The 21301-nt window shown below is 53.1% G+C and overlaps 2 protein-coding genes and 1 long non-coding RNA gene across 3 annotated transcripts in view; all 3 read left to right on the forward strand.

Annotated features, from left to right (window-relative positions):
• The window catches only part of NDUFA7 (NADH:ubiquinone oxidoreductase subunit A7), an 8054-nt gene extending 3334 nt beyond the window's left edge, over positions 1-4720 (forward strand). Inside the window, exons 3-4 of the mRNA XM_081810650.1 lie at positions 1273-1422; positions 4499-4720. Coding sequence (XP_081666776.1) covers positions 1273-1422; positions 4499-4589 — 241 coding nt within the window. The 3' untranslated portion in view covers positions 4590-4720. The remainder of the gene's footprint in view (positions 1-1272; positions 1423-4498) is intronic.
• Positions 4721-4866: 146 nt separating this feature from the next.
• On the forward strand, positions 4867-11522 carry CD320 (CD320 molecule). Its single transcript, XM_006733831.3, has 5 exons — positions 4867-7353; positions 9855-9968; positions 10315-10548; positions 10804-10962; positions 11064-11522. The coding sequence occupies exons 1-5, from the start codon at positions 6999-7001 to the stop codon at positions 11204-11206; spliced, it is 1005 nt and encodes a 334-aa protein (XP_006733894.3). The 5' UTR covers positions 4867-6998; the 3' UTR covers positions 11207-11522.
• Positions 11523-17184: 5662 nt separating this feature from the next.
• Positions 17185-20554, forward strand: LOC115941121 (uncharacterized). The gene is made up of 3 exons (XR_004075878.2): positions 17185-17762; positions 18209-18365; positions 19319-20554. It is a non-coding gene; the product is annotated as an uncharacterized LOC115941121 (long non-coding RNA).
• The last annotated feature ends 747 nt before the right edge of the window (positions 20555-21301 follow it).

Genomic DNA, 21301 nt, shown 5'->3' on the forward strand with positions numbered 1-21301 from the left:
TAGCCATTCTGACTGGTGTGAGGTGGTATCTCATTGAGGTTTTGATTTGGATTTCCCTGATGCTGAGCGATATTGAGCACTTTTTCATGTGTCTGTTGGCCATTTGGATGTCTTCTTTGGAAAAATGTCTGTTCATGTCTTCGGCTATCACTTGTTTTAAGAAAAACTTGAGTCCTGGCAAAACAGTTACCAGACAAATTATTTTAAAACATGGTTGAATGAAAACCTGATGATTTTATGATTTCTCCTCTATTTTTTTCGGCCTTTCCTCTCTGCTATGTTTTCCAGGGAGGCTTCTCTTCTTTTGAGGTTAGTGTTTCCATTTTAGGCTTCTGGCTTCTTTGTAAATTCACCCTAGGTTTTAGCCCAACCCAGGACAGAGCTCTATTCACTCGTCTACCCCCACCCCCTACCCCAGCTCTGGCTATAGTGTTGGCGACCAGGCAGGAAATGCAGGGACCTCAGAGGACAAGGTGCTCTTTGAGTAATAAGCCTTGATCCCAGTAAGGTTCTTCAGAGAGTTCCTGAGATAACCAGAAACCCAGGAATTCTGGAGCCTGGCCTTTGAAAACAAAGACCCTCAGAATAAGCTAAGTCTGGGGCTGTTGCCCAAGCATTTATACAGTGACTACTGGATATGAGGTGGGCAGAGCCTCAGACCCTGGCCTCTTCATTTCCTGAGCTCCTGCAGGTGGAAGTGAGGCCAGATGCAAGCTTTGGGCCATGGTGGGGTGGGAACAGGCCTGGGTGTCCAGTCTGGGCTGCCCCCTTCCCTGAGAAGCCTCAGAAAAGGTCCTCCATACATTTGGGGCATATCTAGGCCTTGCCTTCCAGCACCTTCACATTCAAAGCAGAGACTGCTACCTGCTTCAGGGCCTTGGATCCTCCCTACCCGTACATCCACAACAGTGTGCCAAGGGATTCCCCTGGCCTGCAGCCCAGTGACTGAGGCGGCCGAGGCCAGCCTAGCCAGAAAGAATGACTTTCTGTTAGGGGTGCCTGGGGGGCTCATTCAGTTAAGCGTCTGACTGGGTTTCCGCTCAGGTCATGATCTTGGGGTTGGAGATCAAGCCCCCTGTCAGGCTCTGTGCACAGGGTGGAGTCTGCTTGAGAATCTTTCCCCCTCCTTCTGCCCTGCCTTCCCCTCTCCCCTCCCCTCCCCTCCCTTTGGGTGTGTGCGAGCATGCTCACGCTCTCTCAAATAAATAAATAAAATCTTTTTTAAAAAAGTGACTTTCTGTTAGCTTCAATGGTGGTGTTCTTTTCCCTCAGAACTCAGCCTCCTCCCAAGCTCCCTGTGGGCCCCAGCCACAAGCTCTCCAGCAACCACTATTACACTCGTGATGGCCGCCGGGAAGCCATGCCGCCCTCAGTCGTCATGTCCTCACAGAAGGTATTGGCGTCAGGCAAGCCTGCAGAGAGGTGAGGACATCACAGCCTGAAACGAGCCCTTTCTCTTGCTTGTGCTTTTCAAGGTCCCACTTACTGAGCCATCAGCTGTGTCAGGAACTGTGCTTCCGGGGCTTTTCAGGGGAGAGCTCTTTGAATCCCCACCCAGCCCAGGGTAGGGGTTGGGCCTCAGCCAGGGGAGTGTTTCCTACAAAGCAAATGAAGCTCCAGGCTCCCATCAAGGGCTCTGGGAGAAGACCAGGTGTTGTTTTTGTAGTGTTTTTTTTTTTTCAATTGAGGCGTAATTGACATATAACATTATGTGAGTTTCAGGTGTACAATGTAAAGATTTGATATTTGTGTACATTGTGAAATGATCACCACAGTAAGTCTTATTTACACGTTTTTTTCTTGTGATGAGAACCTTTAAGATCTACTCTTAGCAACTTTCAAATATGCAAGAGTATTGTTAACTACAGTCACCATGCTGTACAGTACATCCCTGGGACTTATTTATTTTATAATGGGAAGTTTGTACCTTTTGGCCCCCTTCACTCATTTCACCCACCCCGTACCTGTCTCCTGCCTCTGGTGACCATCAGTCTGTTCTCTGTATCTTTGAGTTTGGTTTTTTGTTTTGTTTTTAGATTCCACACATAAGTGAGATCCTACAGTATTTGTCTCTGATTTATTTCACTTGGCGTAGTACTCTCAGGGTCCATACATGTTGTTGCAAATGGAGGATTTCTTTCTTTTTTTATGGCTGAAAAGTATTCCATTCTGTGTGTATACGTGTATTATGTATGTGTATATATACACACACACTGCACATCTTCTTTGTACTCTTCTTAAAGAAAGAATTGTATTTTTTTTTTAAGTAGGCTCCACACCCAACATGGGGCTTTTTTTTTTTTTAAGATTTTTATTTTTTTTTATTTCTTCATGAGAGAGAGAGAGAGGCATAGGGAGAAGCAGGCTCCCTGCAGAGCAGGGAGCCCGATGCAGGACTTGATCACAAGACCCTGGGATCATGACCTGAGCTGAAGGCAGACACTTAACCGACTGAGCCAGCCAGGCATCCCCCAACATGGGGCTTGAACTCACGACCCTGAAATCAAGAGTCGGATGCTCCACCAACTGAACCAGCCAGGCGCCCCAAAGAAAGAATTGTATAAATCTCAGGCCCCTTAAAATCGGTTTGGTCCCTGGCCTCAGGTGCCTTCTCTTAAATAAATGGGGACGATAACAATATCTACTTTAGGGAGTTTATCTCAGTCCACTTGGCTGCTATGACAGTATCATAGACTGTGGTGGCTTATAAACAACAGAAACATATTTCCCACAGTTCTGGAGGCTGGGAAGTCCAGGATCAAGGTGCTGGCAGATTCCATGTCTGGTGAGGGCACTCTTCTTGGTTCACAGATGGCATTTTCTTGCTATGTCCTCACATGGTGGAAGGGTTAAGGGGTGTCTAGGATCTCTTGTAAGGGCACTAATCCCATTCATGAGGGCTCCTCCTTCAGGACCTAATCACCTCCCAAGTGCTCTACCTCCAAATACCATCATGTTGGGGGTTGCAGTTTCAACATAGGAGTTTGGGAGAGACAAAACATTCGGTCTATAGCAGAGTTGTTATGAAGGTTAATCTTCATAATTAACACCTGTAAGGTTTTAGAATGGAGTCAATGCCATGCCTGCCTACTTACCTGTCCACAAGTTAGGCAGTGATGGCCCCTGTTGGAGAAGAGGAAATTGAGGCACAGAGAGGCCACGTGACCTAACTGGGTCACACAGCTAGTGGGGAGCAGAAGCAGGATTTCAAACCAGTTTGCTCAGACCCCAGTGGTGTCTGGGCTCTACAGCCAGTGTTTTGGCTTTGTTGAGCCTCCGTTTCTTCATCTGTAAATCAGGGGTGGTGGGCTTGCAGTGTGACAAGCTCTGTAAGGTGATGAGGCCAGGTAGGGCCTGCTGTATAGTTAGAACTTGGTGAATGGTCCTTGTTACCTTCTGATTCGCCAGAGTCCAGCACCAGACTGGCACACTACCCAATTCTCCCCAGACTCCCTCACTTGCCCCTGGGATGCCTGCATTTCCTAGGGAGGCTGCTTCTGCCTCTTCCACCTCCTTCAGACTCCTGGGAGGGTGGGAGGCCCTGGAACCCCTGCTCCTGGGAGTGTCCTCCACAATGAGAGCCTGCCCGCCCGCTTCCTCTCCCTTTGGACTTAACCGTGTGTGCAAGCCTCTCCAGCCCTAGGCACCAGGGGCTTGGGTGTCTCAGCAGGCACCTGCCTTGGATTTGTCGTCACAGTGTCTTTCCTTGGGGCTCACTCTGGGCCAAACGGTGTATTCTTCTTTTTTTTTTTTTTAAGATTTATTTTTTTATTTTAGAGAGAGAGTGCTTGCATGTGCATACACACACAAGCAGGGGGAGGGGCAGAGGGAGAGAGAGAGGGGAAGCAGACTTCCGTTCACTGGGGAGCCTGATGCAGGGCTCAGTCTCAGGACTCTGAGATCATGACCTGAACCGAAACCAAGAGTCTTACGCCTAACCAATTGAACCACCCAGGCGCCCCAAAAGGTGTATTTTTCAATTGCACTTGACTCTCAGCCTCATTAGACTATGGCCTGGTCTTAGTGCTGTGCTGGGGCACATGCCAGGCCTGCCACGTGGCAAGTGCTCAGCACCCAAGAGAGGAGACAGCAGTGGGCACCTGTCGCCTGATTGCTTGGCCCTTTTGCCAGTGTCCTGTTTGGGGGCAGCAGGAATGGGGTGCTCGTCCACCCTGGGGCCACAAGTGGGAAGGGGTGCTAGAGGAGGAGCCCAACTATTTATGGCTGGCTTTGAGCTCAGGAGCCAGGGCAGGTTGACTGGGGGTTCACATGGGGGCTGGGGCAGGAAGGGGGCTGGCCAGCTCCCAGCAAGGGTTGGCTGACCCTTTGGAGGACCCTGGTGAAGGAGTTTGGGCGCTCTGAAATACCCTCACTCGGGCCTGCAGACCCAGAGTCTCGGCAGGCGTGGTCTTGCTGGGCACAGGTGTGGGCTCCCTCAGATCCCTCCTCACTGCTCTCTGGAGACCCGGCCCTAAGCAAAGTCTCTTTTCCCTTCCAGCTCAGCTGCAGCTGCCACAGGGAAGAAGGCTGTGCCCCCAGCTCCTCCCATGAAGAGGTGGGAACTGTCCAAAGACCAGCCTTACCTGTGACTCTGCGCACCCCCACCCCCACCCGGGGCACGTGGCTGGGCCCTCAGGGCCACCTGACTGCTTCCCCTCCTTGTATTCCTTCCTGGGAGAACGTGACCTAACTTATGACAAATACACCTAGCTCTCCAGTATCACTTCATTCTAACTTTTGAAGCCCCATACAACTTAACTGGATTTCCTAGTGAAGTCTCTTCACTCTGCCAGCACTCCAGGGGCAGGGGAGGGAGCAGGGGTTCGTGAGCTTCAGGGTGACACGCTGTCACTGGGCACCGAGTCTGATGCCATGGGGTCCAGGGGCTCCGGCATTTGTCACCATCCCTTCCCTGGGGGCCTGGCTAACCTAGAGAGCAGTACACTGGGTTCCAGGGCCTGTGGGTGTTTGGGTGGGCACTGATGGTGAAGGACTGCAGGGCTGAACACAAGCTGCTCCCTTAGGTTTCTCAAGAGCTCCTGTTGCCGTTGCTCATGAGGACACTGGCCAGCACCCTCCACCGCCACCCCCATCTGACTGTGAGCACCCTACAGCTTGGTGGGGGTGACCAAGGACAGCAGGGCAACTCCCAGGGAAGGCTCACCTAGGACAGGTGAGGGAAGGCCTCCCTGAGCCAGAAACCTTTCTATGTGGGCCTGGGGAGCGAGGCGGGGTGAGCCTAGGAAAGGAAGGGGCTGGACCTTGTGGAGGAATGAACAGTTGAGTGAAAGCCAGAAAAGAAGCAACCCAAGTCTGGCCGCAGGGAATGGGGAGCCATGTAGGGACCTCAAGTGGACGTGTGTCATGGCTGCCCTATGGAAGAACCCCACAGTCCTTCAGTAGGCAGAAGAGATGTGTGATGATCAGAGTGTTGAGACTGCCCTGCTTTCTGGAAGCGCAGAGCAAGGCCGGAAAGGGTCCCAGTCCCAGCCAGGATGTATCCTGGAGCCCCACAGTGGGCCATATAAATGCTAAAAGCTCATCTGGGAGAAAACCCTGGGCTGCAGCCCCCAGGGCAGGCTTTCTGGAGGAGTTGGGACTCTAATAGGAGCAAAGGTTGAGTCAGATTCAGAAAGGAGATTGGGAGGGAGAGGAAGTCTGAGGGCACAAGGAAGGCAGCCCTGAGGGCTTCCACAGACTGCAGGTAAGATATGCCATTGAAGGTTTCTGAATAGTTCTTATGCACAGACTTGAAATTTCACAAGGGAGTGGGGGTGGGAAGGAGGTCTGATACCTGAGCTCTGCGTGCTAGGTACTGTTTTGAACGCTTTCAGGATCTCCGCTCCCTTGTGGAGCAATCCCGTGAGGTCATGGCTGGTGCCACACCCCCTCGGCAGAAAAACAGGAATGGAAGGACAGGAACTAGCTCAGGCTCACTGAAATTGAACCTGGCAGCTGATGAGTCTGCCTAACTACTACAAATCCATGGCTTCTTCAGCTTTTATCCCTGCACCCCCGAGACCTCTGAGCCTCAAAGATGGGACGCTCCCCACCCCTGCAGGGCACAGTCCTGTTTGTCACCTTTCCACCTGCCTCTGCACACCTTAGCCTCTTACCCATTTCCCCGGGGAATCTGGGAGGTTTTGAAACAACAAAAAACCCCAACACACACACATATAATATACACTGTCCAAAAGCAGCTGTAACTTTCAACATTTTCAAATAGTGAAGCTTGCCAACAACCTGCAAACAGCCCCTTGTGGGAAAAATCTGGATGCTTTAGTGTTGCTTCCCAGGAAACGGGGGGGGGGGGGGTGCAGCGGGGGTGGTGGTGGTGGTGGTAAATGCTTGCATACCTAACACTGAGGGACCGCCACTTGTCTGGGGTTCTGCTGGCCGTCCGACCCGTTGCTTCTTCTGAAGTCAGAGCTATCTATAAAATATTTATTTTCAAGAAAATACAGCCTCTGATTGGCTAGAAGGTTTGTATTTTATGTGCTTATTGGTTGAGCATGAGAAGAGAAAGCCCACGGGCTGCCTTTGCACATCTTGTTCCGGAAGAATAATACCCACCTACCTGTGAGGAAGACTGCAGGAGGCAGTGGGCGTGGGTGAGCGCATCCAGGTGCGAGGGACAGGACCCTTGATGAAAGCCAGGGCCTTCTGGAAGTGTTTCGTTCATTTATTCACTAAATATTTAAGAGCCTACTCTTGTGGCAGACGCTCTGCTAGGCACCGGGGATGCAGGAACAACACAGCATTCCTGTCCTGCGGTGACCTTCTAGTGAGTCATCAGACACTAAGTCAAAGTAAGTAAGGTAGAAAAAGCTGGGTGCACAAGGGAAGCGGGGAGGAGGGAGGGGCTGCAGCCTGCCTGAGGGGAATGGCTGCCATATTAAATATGATAGTAACATTTGCTGCAGGATGCATGCAACACAGTCGATACTGTAAGTAGACAGCGACGAGTTCGTTTACATCCCCACAGTTTCTAACTTCAAATGGGCCCAACATCTTTCGATATACCTTGTCACTGGGAAAAGTGGGTTAGAGCCTCATATTGTGGGTCCCCTCGTATTCGGATGTTTACGGTACTCTTAGCCGCGGGCGCCGCGGATCCTCTGGGCGTGGGCCCCGCCCCCGCCGCGGCGCGCGTGCGCGAGGATAAAAGCGAGGCCCCGTGGGCGCGTGGTCAGTGCCAGGGCGGGGGCGGTGCGGCAAGTGGCTGCATGGCGCAGTGCGGAGTGCGGCGGACAGCGGCCCTGGGCCTGGCCCTGCGGCTGCTGCTCGGCTTTGGGCTGGGCCTGGAGGCCGCCCCGACCCCGGTCCCGATCCAGTTCTTGGCCCAGGCCCCAGGTGAGTGAGCTCCGCGCACCCTACGCGCGCGCCCCTCGGGCGGCCCGGTCCCGCCCCGCGCGCCGGCCGCGCCTCGCCATTGGCTGTGCCGCTTGTTCGTCCCGGACACTCCCCCGGCACGTGGCTGGAGACTCTGGCTTGCAGGGAGCCCGGCCTGTGAGCGAGCCATCTCCAGTGGGGGACGGTCGCCTGGGTGGCTCTGCCTGCTCACACCCCACTCCTGCTCTGCTTTGGCGGACCTCTTTGTCACCTCCAAGCCGCCCTTCAGCCTAGCGTGGGCAGGAAGGCTCGTTGTAGCTCTGGTTGTCCGACCTCTGTGCATGGCCGGTCACCTGGCGCCTCTTGCAGCAGCTGCGCCCCTACACCCTTGTCCGACCCTGAGGCCATATGGCTGAGTTTCCTGGGCGACCAGCCCCCGCCCTCCCCATCCCTGCGCCTTCCTCCTCTAGCCTTAGAGAACAAAAGGTTTCTCTCCCTCCCTGTGACCCCAGGCCCTTGGACACCTGCTCCTGGGCCTAAGTGATCTTGATGGCCCTCTCTGATGTTCCCAGAGGCAGCTGGGTGGGATAGAGTGACCTCCCTGTAGGCACAGGTGACCTCCCTTTCAGCTGTGAGTTCCTGTCTGATGTGGTCTCCTGCCTCACCCCAAAGCCCCTGCCTTTACAGGCTAAATGTTCCTGGTTCCTTTAAGGAGGCAGGACTCACTTTAACCAAGTACCAAACTCAACAAGTGGTCTCCTCTCCTCAAGACACTGAGATAGGGACTCCTAGCGTGCTCCTTTTACAGGGGAGGGAACTGAGGCTGGGAGGGAAAGTCACTGGTCACTTTTCACGCCTGTCTGACCCCACAGCCCTAGGAGGCCTGGTCTGCTGTGCTCTGCCTCCCACTTTCCAGGAAGAACACACTCCAGGGAGGGAGGTCTGGAGGTTGGCAGGGCTGAGAATGGCTAGGCTTGGAGAGGAAGCCGCACCCAGAGACCGCCAGACGCCCCCCCCCCCCCCAAGTGGGTAGGGAAGGAAGCCAGCTCCAGGTCTGGCCACAGCTCTTCCTGGCTTCAAAAGCTCAGGGACTGTGTGGGCCACAGGTATCATTGGGCCTGGAGGCCTGTGGAGGGACTGGCGATGGAGAGAAGGGGGTTTGGGGGCTCAGGCTCTCGGAGTAAAGGTGGAAGTGGCAAGAGTACCAGGATCGACTGGAGTGCCACTAGGTTGGGGCCAAGCAGGTATTTGCATCCCCCTCACTGAGCCCAGGAAGAGAGCCTTAAAGGCCATTCCTTTCCTCAGTCTGTCAGGCTCCCTCCTGCTGGCCCACGTTCTAGGCCCTTCTGTGCTCCTCCAGATCAGCATGTAGCCCGAGCCTCACTACCTGGGGTCCAGGAAGGCTCAGATCTCAATCAGGACACAGCCTTGATCCTTGTGTGACTTGTATCTGTACCGCCCTGGGCTTGCAGTCAGTACCGGCCCTTATCTTCACTGAGTGTCCAGTCTGTGTGGATACCAGTTTGAGGACCATTGTAAGTGGAAGGCAGGGCTTCAGGCGTCTCAGGTGCAAGAGACCCTTTCCAAGAAAGAAGCTGAGATCTGAAGGCTGAGGAGGAATCACCAGTTGCAGAGTGGGGGGAGGAGAGGAGGCACTGGGCCAAGGATCAGCACAGGCAGAGTCCCTGAGGTGGAAACGAGCCGGGACTCTTGGAGAACAGCGAGGAGTCCAGGACAGAGGGAGCTGGATGAAGAGGAAGAAGGAGGGAGGAGGTGAGGTCCAGGAAGGGTTCACGGCGGCAGGGCTGGGCCAGGCCTTGCGGCCACATAGACAAAATAGGGATTTGGTGTGAAAGGGTCAGGGGACCAGGGCATGGTTTTGAGCAGAGGGGAGGGCAAGGGCAGGAGACTGAATGATGTGACTCAGTGAGGTCCCCAGTGTCCAGATGGAAATGGGGACGGGGCCTGGTGAGGAGATGGCACATTCAGGATGGGGAAAGTGGTCGGATCTGGAAGGAATTTAGGAGGTGAGTGGACAACCCTTGGTAACTAAGTAGGTCCTCTGCCCAGGGCCTCTGTTTCCCATTGGCTAAGCAGGTGGGATATAACAGGCCCTGCTGACCCAGACCATGGGCCCGGTCCAGGGCAGGTTCAGAGATGGCCCGTACCCCAGTCTGTTTAACCGTGGATTTTGGAGGGCCTCTTGGGGAGACCATCTGGCCTGAAGCCTGGTAAAGACTCAGATCAGTGAGACCTGGGTTCATACCTGGGCTCTGCCACCAGCCCTGCAGCCCGGGGCCTTGCCTCTCTCCTCAGTGCCTTCTGCAGCATGGGGATGGCAGTAGAACCTGCCCTCCAAGCCTCCCACGGAGTAGGTCCTCAGCAAATGGTGGCTACCAGTGTCATTCCAACGCCCTGGGACCTGGCCTGCCTCCTGGTGGTCGCAGTCTGTAACCACTGTGCCCCTGGTAGTGGGGGGCGCGACTCGGGCCTCCCAGACCTCACTTGTGTGCATCTTGCAGGGTCGTGCCCGCCCACCAGCTTCCAGTGCCGCACCAGTGGCTTCTGCGTGCCCCTCACTCTGCGCTGCGACAGGGACAAGGACTGCCCCGACGGCAGCGATGAGGAGGAGTGCAGTGAGTAGCCGCGCTCCGGGGGCGGGGCTTGAGGGGGCAGGGCCGCGGGAGGGGAGGTGCTGTGTGAGGGGTGTGGCCTTCAGGCGGGGAGGGGGATAATGGGGCGGGGCCTGAGGATGGGCCGGACTTACAAGAAGAGGTGGGTTTACTGGGAAGCGGACTTAGCGGGGGCCTTGGGAAGAGGGGCTTTCAGGGAGGCCAGTCCTTGGCAGGTGGAGCTAACAACAGGGAGTCTTTAGGATGCGTGGGTTTTCTAGGGTTACCTGTTTCTGGAAGGCCGGGTGGAGGGGCATACTGCAGCACTGTTGGGTGGGTGTTTGGCACCTGACTGACCTTGTAACCCCAGGAATCAAGCCTTGTGCCCAGGACGGAGAGTGCCAGCCACCCACTGGCAGCCCCTGCCCTTGTGACAACGTCGATGACTGCCCAGATGGCATCGTGGAGAATGTTCACAACTGCAGTTCCCAGCCCTGCCCGGCGGGGGAGCTCCGCTGCCTGCTAGGCGGTACCTGCATCCCACGCACCTGGCTCTGCGATGGCCATCCGGACTGTCCCGCCTCCAGTGACGAGCTTGGCTGTGGTGTGTGTCATGGGACCTCCGCCTGCCTGGAGGGGTGGGGAGGGCTGGGCGTTAGATAAAGACACCTGACACCTTCCGGTGGGTGACCAGGCTGAGGGTGTGGACGCTTGTATCCTCCCGTGCCTGCATCCCCGTGGGGGCAGTGGAAGATGAGCCCCAAGGCCCCCCAGGCATTTGGAACACCTGTTCGTGTCCGATTCCACCCCCATCCTCAGTGCCCACTCCCCAGCTGCTGAATGCCTGGACTTATTGCAGGAACTGAGACCCTCCAGGAAGGGACTGCCACGTCCACGGGGACCCCTGTGACCCCGCACAGTGTCCCTTCTCTCAGGAATGCCACAACGAGCCCTGTTGGGGACCAGGATTCCGTCCAGTCTGGAAACCGGAGTGCTTGTGGGGTTATCGCGGCTGCGGGTAAGATGACCAGGCCCTCCCACTCCTGGGGCTTGGGGAGGGGACAGGCTGCAGACGCCCCTTCTCTGTGTGGCTGACTCCTGCCTGTCTGTCCCCCGCAGTGGTGCTCAGTGCCGGTGTGGCTGCCATCTCCCTGTTCGTGCTGTCCCGGCTCTGTGCCCGGGGGTGCCTGCGCCCGCTGGGGCTGCTGATGGTTGTGAAGGAGTCCCTGCTGCTGTCTGACAGGAGGACCTCACTGCTCTGAGGATGAGCTATTGCCACCACAGCTGGTTCCTGAGCAGGGCCAGCTATGAGGACATGTACCCCCGCAGCTGCTGGCGCACCAGCCCTCAGACGTGGGTCCTTCTGGCTGGGCAGCACCCGGACCTGAGCTCCTGAGCTGGCCCTGGAGAGGTTGGGGGTGCCGGGACCCTCCCCCTGGATTCAGGGAGCCTGGGTGGGGAGTACATCACAGCTGGGATTGAGGGGCTGGCCCTAGGCTGCTCCCAGGGGCGACCCCACACGTAGACACTCCTGCTGCCCCCATCTAAAGGTGCTGATTAAAGTCGCTTCACATCGTCTGCCTGCCTTTGGGCCTCTGTCTCCCTCTGCCTGGGCAGCCAGTGGTCTCCATTCCAGCCCCTCCTCCATGGTGGACGTGTCCCGAGAGAGTGGGACTCGGGGACCCAGCCCTGGGCGCTCCCTCGGCCACTCTGCCTCTGGCTTCCTGGGGCAGCGGGGTGGTTTGCGTTACCCACCGGCTCCTGTGCAGAAGAGAGAACTTGGGCAGGGCCCCCCGGAGTCCTGGGGGGCCGCCATCCATCAAGGCTTTTTCCTCTTTGAGATGTAAGCTGGGCATCCCAGGGTTGGTCTGGGCTCCACCCAGTTTTAAAATGTAGGCTTGATTATTGTGCAGGTGAGGGCTGCCATTGAAAAGACAGTTCCCAAAAGACGGTGGGGCGGGGGGTGCACACTACACCACACAGGGAAAGGAAGCACAGGGTCAGGAGGCAGAGGGAGGAAAATGTGGGCAAGAACCTTTATCGTGGTTCCCGTGAGAAGGAACGGGTGAGGCAGGGTAATCGGGTTTGGGATTGGCTAATTTGAATAATCCCAGAGGGCTCTGGGGCAGTGCTGTCTGTCCCATAGGTACCAGCTTGTTGACAGTGACACCACTGGCTAGGAACGCCTGGGGCATCCGCCTGGGTCTGTGCTCTGCGTGGCCAGCCCCCAGAGACCTTAACCATCTGCAGCCAATGCTGTGGCTGGACCGGCCCTTGTGGTTCTTGTCGCTGGACACACTTCAGCAAAGACTATCTGGGAGCTTCGAGGAACGAGGGTGATGACTCACAAGTCCTCACAAGAGGGCACATGGCACCCTCGCGGGCCACACAGTGAGATCACAGGTAAAGAGAGGCAGTGTAGACCTGGGGCTCTGCCTCTGTTAGGGTCCCAGGGTGGGGTGTGCAGGATTTTGTGGGATCACTCTTTACTGGTGAGTTTATTTTTTTAAAGATTTTATTTATTTATTTGAGAGAGAGCAGGAGCGGGGGGAGAGGCAGAGGGAGAAGCAGACTCCCCCCTCTGAGCAGGGAGCCCGATGCGGGGCTCGATCCCAGGACCCTGGGGTCATGACCCGAGCCGAAGGGAGATGCTTCACTGACTGAGCCCCCCAGGCGCCCCTTCACTGGTGAATTTCAAGCATAAGAAGATGAATTGGGGCGGGGAGGGAGAAGTGGGGTCACTTGGGCAGTCAAGTATCTAGGGCACCCAGGACTTTCGGAAAGAGGGAGCTTCAGGGGCCGGGCAACCGAATTCCTTATCTGGCGGTGTTGCTCAGAGCTGGGTCTTACTGCTGGCGATAATGTTTAATCTGGAGGGACACTGGCAATCAGCTTGATGTCAGGAGCTGACAATGCACTGTCCCCAGCTGTCTGGCAGTGGGCCCTGGGTGATCAGGGCAGCAGGATCCTGGCTCAGCGTGTGGGCTCTGGACGGATTGGTTTGCACGTGAAATGTGCACTCCACTGGTGAGCTGTTTGCTGTCTCTGGGAACTGGCTAACTCCATGAGCGACAGTGCCTCCTGGTCAGTGAGGCCCCGGATGTGAGGGACAGTCCCTCCCGGTCAGCGAGGCCCCGGATGTGAGGGACAGTCCCTCCTGGTCAGCGAGGCCCCGGATGTCAGAGCATGAGGAATACAGAAAATCTAGATCATACGCACCCTGACTGCTGGGTGTTGAGGGCAAGGTTCTTACCTAATCCTCATTTTCCTCATTTCCAAATGGCATGGCCAGGGCCCCCTGTAGCCTCCTTTGCCAGGGCAGGACCTTCCTGACATCCCTGAAGCTGAACTGGGTGTCTTGCCCCCGGCCGGGCCCATGCAGCCCACTGCTGGGAGAGCACCCAGGGTCCCACGTAGGGTGTTGGGGCTCCCACATCTGGCAGGCAGGAAGCTGGCCCCTGACGATGAGACGCTGGGGAGGGGTAGAGTGAGCAGGTGCACCAGGGAGGGCTTCTTGGGGGTGGTAAAGTTTGGCTTTGGGGCCCCACCTACCTCCCAGTGTGGGGAAGGTGGTTGAGGTAGGTTTTGGAGTCTGGGCCTTGGGCAGCATATGGGGGTGCTGAGCGCTCCGTCAGGGAGTGCAGGTGGGGGGCAGCGGGAGTGAAGGCTTGGGGGGTGGGCTGCAGCAACCATAGGGGTCCCATCTCCTGGGGTACAAGGCCTTCTCTTGGCACCTGCTCAGCCAAGGTATACTGAGGCAGAAGAAGAACATGGGCTTCTTCCCGCTGACAAGAAGGAGTCCTACCACAGTGTAGGATTTTCTTGTTTTTATGTTTTTCTCCCTTTTGCTCAGGCAGGGTCAGCGTCAGTGGGTCAGAGGGCGAGGGGGAGGGTAGGAAGCCACTTGTCACATGCCACCTAAGCAGAGGTCTGGCTCCTCCGTGGGCGTCACGTGGACTCGGTGGAGCAAACCTCCCCCACGGGTTCGCTGTCATGGGTGCTCTTCTGTTCCACGTATCAAACGGTGTCCTCTGGGGGCGGCTTGGACGTCAGCATCTAGAATTTCTCTGTCATGTCTGGTGCCTTGGGATGGCCAGGCAGCAGGACCACTCCCTCTCTCTGTGGCCCCCTGAGCAGGACGGCCTTCTCTCCTTCGTGGCAACTCAGGGCTCCTCAGAGTGCAGAGAGGAGACCACCAGATCTCCTCCAGCTGGGTCCTGGAACTGGGCCAGCGTCACTTGTGATGCATTCTGTTGCTTCCATGGAGTCCCAGGTCAGCCCAGATGGCGTGGGGACCACACAAGGGCGTGAACCCGGGGAGGACCCAGATTGCGGTGCCATCCTTGCAGACCAGCTTCCGTGAAGGGGGCAGAGGGCATGAGCTGGGGATGGGGCAGGCAGGGGTGGGGGGCTCCCTGTCCCCTTGAGTCAGCTGACTATTGTGGGCCCATGGCTTTGCTCTCGGGGACAGCTCTGTCATCTGCACGCTGGGACAAGCACAGGGACAAATGTCTGTTGCTCTGAGCATGCTGGGGTTTCAGCTACCTTTGTTCCTCGGAGCGGGGCTTGCTCTGCTGTCCCGTGCAGTGAGTCACTTCCAGGAAACTGCAGGGACAGTCCAAGGTTTAAAGTGGGGAGGGTGTTTGAGGAGCCTAGGAGGAGGGGGCAATGGGCCAGGGCAGGTGGCTGGGAGGGGGTGGAGCAGGGCGGGGTGGGACTGCAGGTGAGGATGGAGAGCAGGATGGAGGGGTGTGTGTATCTGTAACTCTTGCCATTCCTTTTTTTTTTTTATTGAGGAAAAATTCACATTAATCAGTTTAAAGTGGACAACTCCTTGGCATTTAGTACACTCACAGTGTTGTGCACCTAGTTCCAAGACCTTGCCATGCTCCCAAAGGAAGCTTCCCCCATTAGCACTCACTCCCCATCTCCCTCCCCCTATCCCCTGGCTCCTAATAACCCACTTTCTGTTTCTGTGGATTTGCTTGTTCGGGATATTTCATATGGATGGAATCCTACCACAGGTGGCCTTTGATGCCTGGCTTCTTTCACTGAGCATCAAGTTTTCAAGGGTCTTCCCCCAATGTTTCCTTGTGCCCCTTTTTATTACCACCCCCCCATGACCCAGGCAACGATTGATTGGCTTCTGACACTATAGATTCGTTGCATTTCTATTTTTTATTTTATTTTATTTATTTATTTTTTTAAAGATTTTATTTGTTTATTTGACAGACAGCGAGAGAGGGAACACAAGCAGGGGGAGTGGGAGAGGGAGAAGCAGACTTCCCGCAGAGCAGGGAGCCCGATGTGGGGCTCGATCCTAGGACCCTGGGATCATGACCTGAGCCGAAGGCAGATGCTTAACGACTGAGCCACCCAGGTGCCCCTACATTTCTATTTTTTTAAAATATTTATTTAAATAATCTCTACACCCAATGTGGGGTTCGAACTCTTGACCCCGAGATCAAGAGTTGCATGCTCTTCCAACTGAGCCAGCCAGGTGCCCCTTAATTGCATTTCTAGACTCATATAGTAGGTAGCCTGTTTTATCTGGCATTTTTTACCTGACATGCTTATTTTAAGATCTGTACATATTGTTGCATGTACTAAAAGTTAACTCATTTTTATTGCTAAGCCGTATTCCGTTGCATGGCTGTCCCACACTTATGTACCCAGTTCCCCTGTTGATGGATATTTGTGTCCTTTCCAATTTTTTTTTAAAGAAGAACCTGCTGGAAGAATTTTTTTTTTAAGATTTTATTTATTTATTTGACAGAGATTGAGCACGAGCAGGGGGAGTAGCAGGCAGAGGGAGAGGGAGAAGCGGGGAGCCTGACGTGGGGCTCAATCCGAGGACCCTAAGATCGTGACCCGGGCCAAAGGCAGCTGCTTAACTGACTAAACCACCCGAGCACCCCTCCTTTCCAATTTTTTATTATTACAAATAAACCTGCTATGAACATTTAGGTCTAGGTTTGTTCATCTGCTCTTATTTCTTTTGGTTAAGTACCCCAGGAATGGGGTGGTTGCATCACATGGTAGGTATATATTTAATTTAATTTAATTTAATTTGATTTAATTTAATTTAATTTTTAAAAGTAGGCTCCATGCCCAACATGGGGCTTGAACTCACAGCCCTGAGATCAAGAGTTGCATGCTCTACCCACTGAACCAATCAGGCACCCCTGTATATTTAATTTTGAAGAAACACCAAAATGCCTTACAATGTGGGTGGACTCTCACTTTCCCTCCCCCAGCAATGTATTTATTCTTGTCCCTTCACTTGCTATGGGCAAGCTTTTAAATTTTAGCCATTCTAATAGGTGTGCAATGGTGTTACACTGAGCCTTTTTTTTTTTTTTAAGATTTTATTTGTTTATTCATAAGAGACAGAGAGAGAGAGAGACAGAGAGAGAGAGAGGCAGAGGGAGAAGCAGGCTCCCTGCCGAGCAGGGAGCCCGATGCGGGACTCGATCCCAGGATGAGCCGAAGGCAGACGCTTAACCATCTGAGCCACCCAGGCACCCTGAGCCATTTTTTTATTGACGTGAAATTCATGTAACAGAAAATCATTTTTAAAGCGAACAGTTCCATGGCATTTAGCACACTCATAATGTTATGCAACCAGCACCTCTAACAGGTAGTATTTGAATCTTTTCATGGGCTTGTAGCATCTCAGAAAATATCTACTTGGGACTTTGACTGGGATTGCATTGCATTTCTAGGTTAATTTGTGGAGGAGAACAAATATTCATTGAGCACCAACTGGGTGGCAGGCATTGTAGGTGCTGGAGACTGGCCTTGAACCAAACAAGGCCCCCTCCCCCATGGAGGGAAGTGAGTGGAGGTAGGGTGAGGGGGCAGATGGTCAGCTACTAAACCCTACTAAACCAGTGCGTCGGTGTCAGATGGTGCTAAGTTCTGGGGACTAAGAACCAAAGGAGGAGGGATGGGCATGCTGGGTTAGGGGAAAGAAGGGTCACTGTCTTTATATATGATAATCTAAAGAGGCTTCCAGAACAGAGAGACATTCAAGTAGAGACCCAAAGGAAGTAGATGAACTGTGCAAGTATGTAAGTGGAGAGCATTCTGAGAAGAGCAGACAGCAAGTGCAAAGGCCCTGAGGCAGAAGTGTGTTCCAGAAACAGGAAGTCTGGAGGGAGTGTGGAGGGGGTGGTGCAGTGGTAAGAGATGATGTCAGGGGGTGGGGGTGGGGAAGCACAGAGTGAGTGTAATGAGATGGGTCCTTTGGGAGATTTCAGCAGAGAGGCGCATGCTCTGACTTAGGTTTTTAAGGGTCTTCCTGCAATGAAAAAAAAAAAAAGCCCTCTTTAAGGAAGTGATTTATTTAACTGAAAGCTTCTGGCTCAGGACTATGTTTTCTCGTTTGTTTTGTTTTTGCCAAATTGGTTTAATAACAGCAGTGTCTAGGTACAGTTTGTTCTGAAGCAACAATTATGTTAATTTGTAATGCAGAATGAAAGACCATGCTGGGGAAGAAAGGGATCTTTCTGATACTTTTTTCTATTCTCATTACAGTGTGAAATTTCCACTTGGATGGAGTACTTTGGGTTACACGATTAAGTTTCTTCATTTATTCAAAAACGTATTTGCTATAGATGAATGTTCCCAGCCAGACAATCGCCAAGAGCCCAGCTGTAGAACCAGCCGAAAGGTCCATCATCGGATGAATGGATAAACCCGATGTGGCCCATCCGTACAATGGGGTATTACTCAGCCATAAAAAGGAATGAAGTCCTGTTACGCCACGGCGTGGATGAGCCTTGAAAATATCATGCTAAGTGAAAGGAGCAGAAGGTCAGGTATCATATGATTCCATTCATATGCCATGGCCAGAATAGGTAAAGCTGTAGGGGCAGAAAGAGAGTGGTTGCGGGGGGCTGGGGGAAAGAGGGATATGGGTGGGTAGCTAGAGGCTATGGGGTTTCTCCTTGAGGGCTGAAATGCCCTACATTTCCTTGCAGTGCTCACTGCACAAAATCTGCAAATATACTAAAACCAACCAAATTATACATATAAGTGGGTGAATTCTAGGGTATGTGGCTTGTCGTGGGCTGAGTCGTGTCCCCTCCAAACTTCTGTGTGGAAGCCCCAGTCCTCTGTACCTCAAAACATGACTGTATTTAGGGATGGGGCCTTTATTATTTATTTTTAATTTTTAAAATTCTGACAGGGCCTTTAAGGAGGTGATTCAGTAAGCCATTTGGGTGGGCCCTGATCCAATATGTCTGGTGTCCTTCCAGGCAAAGGAAATTTGGATACACACAGTGGCCTCATGGATGTGAATGTGGAGGGTCGACCACGTGAGGACACAGGGAGAAGGTGGCCACCTGCCAGCAGAGGAGGGAGGCCTCAGAGGGAACCAGTGGACTTGACCTTGGACTTCCAGTCTCCAGGACTGTGAGAAAAACATGTGTTTAAGCTCCGGAGTGTGGGGTATTTTGTTATGGTTGTCCTAGCAGGCTAAAATGTGTGTCATATCTCAAAAGCTGTTTTATTTATTTATTTATTTTTAAATTTTATTTATTTGACAGAGAGCATAAGCAGGGAGGAGGATCAGAGGGAGAGGGAGAAGCAGGCTCTCTGCCGAGCAGGAAGCCCGACGCAGGGCTCCATCCCAGCACCCTGGGATCATGACCTGAGTCGAAGGCAGATGCTCAACTGACTGAGCCTCCCAGGCTCCCTGCTCAGTGGGGAGTCTGCTCCTCCCTCTGTCCCACCCCCCAACTCATGCGCTCACTTGCTCTCTCTCTCTCTCTCTCAAAAATAAATAAAATCTAAAAATAATAAAAACTATTTGTTAGATTAGTTGCAGGTTCACAGCAAAATTAAGAGGAAAATACAGAGATTTTCCATATACCTCTTACCCCTCCCCGACATGCATAGCCCACATTATGGATATCCCGGTCAGAGTGGTACGTTTGTTACAGCTGAAGAACCTGCCCTGACCCATCATTATCACCTAAAGTCAAGGTGCACTCTTGGTGATGTACATTCTGTGGGTTTGGACAAGTCTGTAATGACGTGCGTCTATCATCATAGGATCAATTACAGTGTTCTCACTGCCCTAAAAATCCTCTGTGCGCTGCCTCTTCATCCCTCCCTCCAACTCTGGCAAGATTTTTTTACTGTCTTCACAGTTTTGCTTTACCAGAATGTCATAGAGTTAGGATCATACAATCTGTAGACTCTTCAGATCAGCTTCTTTCACTTGGTCAGATGCATTTCAGTTTCCTCCATACAGTTTCCGTGGCTTGATAGCTCATTTCTTATTAGCACTGAATAATATCCCATTGTCTGGATGTCCCGCAGTTATCCGTTTACTTACTGAAGGACATTTTGTTTGCTTCCAGGTCTTTGCAAATATTGATAAGACTGCTACAGACATCTGAGTGCAGGCTTTTGTGTGAACATAAGTTTTCAATACCTCTGGGTAAATACCAAGAAGCATGATTGCTGGATCGTATGGTAAGATAGTTTTTGTACGATAGTTTTGTATGATATGTTTAGTTTTGTCAGAAATCGCTAAACTGTCTTCCAGAGTGGCTGGACCATTTTGCATTCCCACCAGCAGTGAGTGAGAGCCCTGTTTGCTCCACAGCCTCGCCAGCATTCGGTGTTGTCAGTGTTTGGGGTTTTTTTTTTTTTTTTTAAGATGTTATTTATTTATCTGACAGAGAGACAGCGAGAGAGGGAACACAAGCAGGGGGAGTCGGAGAGGGAGAAGCAGGCTTCCCGCGGAGCAGGGAGCCCGATGCGGGGCTTGATCCCAGGACCCTGGGATCATGACCTGAGCTGAAGGCAGATGTTTAATGACTGAGCCATTCAGGTGCCCCTGGGATTTTTTGTTTGTTTGTTTGTTTTTTAAGATTTTATTTATTTATTTGAGAGAGAGAGAGCAAATGAGCGGGGAGAGAGGCCAGAGGGATAGGGAGAAGCTGAATCCCCACTGAGCAGGGAGCCCAACGTGGGACTCGATCCCAGGACCCTGGGATCGTGAGCTGAGCTGAAGGCAGACGCTTAACCCAATGAGCCACCCAGGCGTCCCCAGTGTTTGGGTCTTTAATAGGTGTGTGGTCATATCTTGTTTTAATTTGCAGTTCCCTGATGACAGATGATGTGGTGCATCTTTTCGTATGCTTATTTGCCATGTGAATATGTTTTGGAATTAGACAGTGGTTGCACAGCCTTGTGAATACGCTAAATGCCACCAAAGTTTACCTTTAAATGTACTATACGCCACTGAAGTGTAATTTTATGTTATGTGGATTTCATCTCAATAATAAAACCAAACCAAAAAAAAAGAAAAGGTGAAAGATGAATCAGCATATCTGTGTGCTGATGGGAATTATCTGGTTCAGAGGGAGCACTGTTGGGGTGGCTCCTCGCATAGGCAAGTGGGTTTGGGAGTGGGTGGCCGCCTGGCTTTGCCTGGGCTGGGGGCGTGTTGCTTACTCACAGCAGTGGAGGGAAGGCTCGGCTGGCATGTGGGTCTAGATGCAGGCTGGCAGACTGGTGGGGGTGATGACTATGGATGTGTCTTATTTTTTATTTTTTAAGATTCTTTTTATTTATTCATTTGAGACACAGAGATACAGAGAGAGAGAGAGAGAGCATGAGCAGGGGGAGAGGCAGAGGGAGAGGGAGAAGCAGGCTCCCCGCTGAGCCAGGAGCCCCATGCGGGGCTCGATTCCAGAACCCTGGGATCAGGGCCTGAGCCGAAGGCAGACGTTCAACCATCGGAGCCACCCAGGCGCCCCTCGGATGTGTCTTTCTGCTGGTTTCTATTTTCTTGGTGATGCCTCTGTTCTGCTGCGGGGTGGGGGAATGATGTCCCCATAAGGATGGGATGTCTGTGGCTTCTGCGCGTTTTGCCGGCGCCGCCAAGATCGCAGCGAACTACCTGTAGGTGGTGCTCTCTCCCTTTACCATCCAGCCATGAGGCTCCTTTTCACCACGTGCTTACCTTGGTTCATTTCCCGGTTCTTCCCGGGCGTGGGGGGGTGGGGGGGGGCGGTGTCCAGTGTTTTCTTTTGTCTCTAACCTTCCTCGCTTGCTGTTCCATCAAGTGACCTTCAGCTTTGTGTTTTTCTTGTTGCAAAATATACACAGCATGGGGGCGCCTGGGTCGCGCTGTCAGTTAAGCATCTGCCTTGGGTTGAGGTCATGATCTAAGGGTCCTGGGATTGAGCCCCACGTGGGGCTCCCTGCTCAGCGGGGAGTCTGCGTCTTCCTCTTCCTCTGCCCGTCCCCTCCTCGTGCGTGCGCTCTCTAATAAATCTTTTTTTTTTTTTTAAAGATTTTATTTATTTATTTGAGAGAGAAAGAATGAGACA

The sequence above is a fragment of the Leptonychotes weddellii genome, chromosome 1 (genome assembly GCF_054177405.1).
Source record: "Leptonychotes weddellii isolate Sample4059 chromosome 1, ASM5417740v2, whole genome shotgun sequence".
Taxonomy (NCBI): Eukaryota; Metazoa; Chordata; class Mammalia; order Carnivora; family Phocidae; genus Leptonychotes; species Leptonychotes weddellii.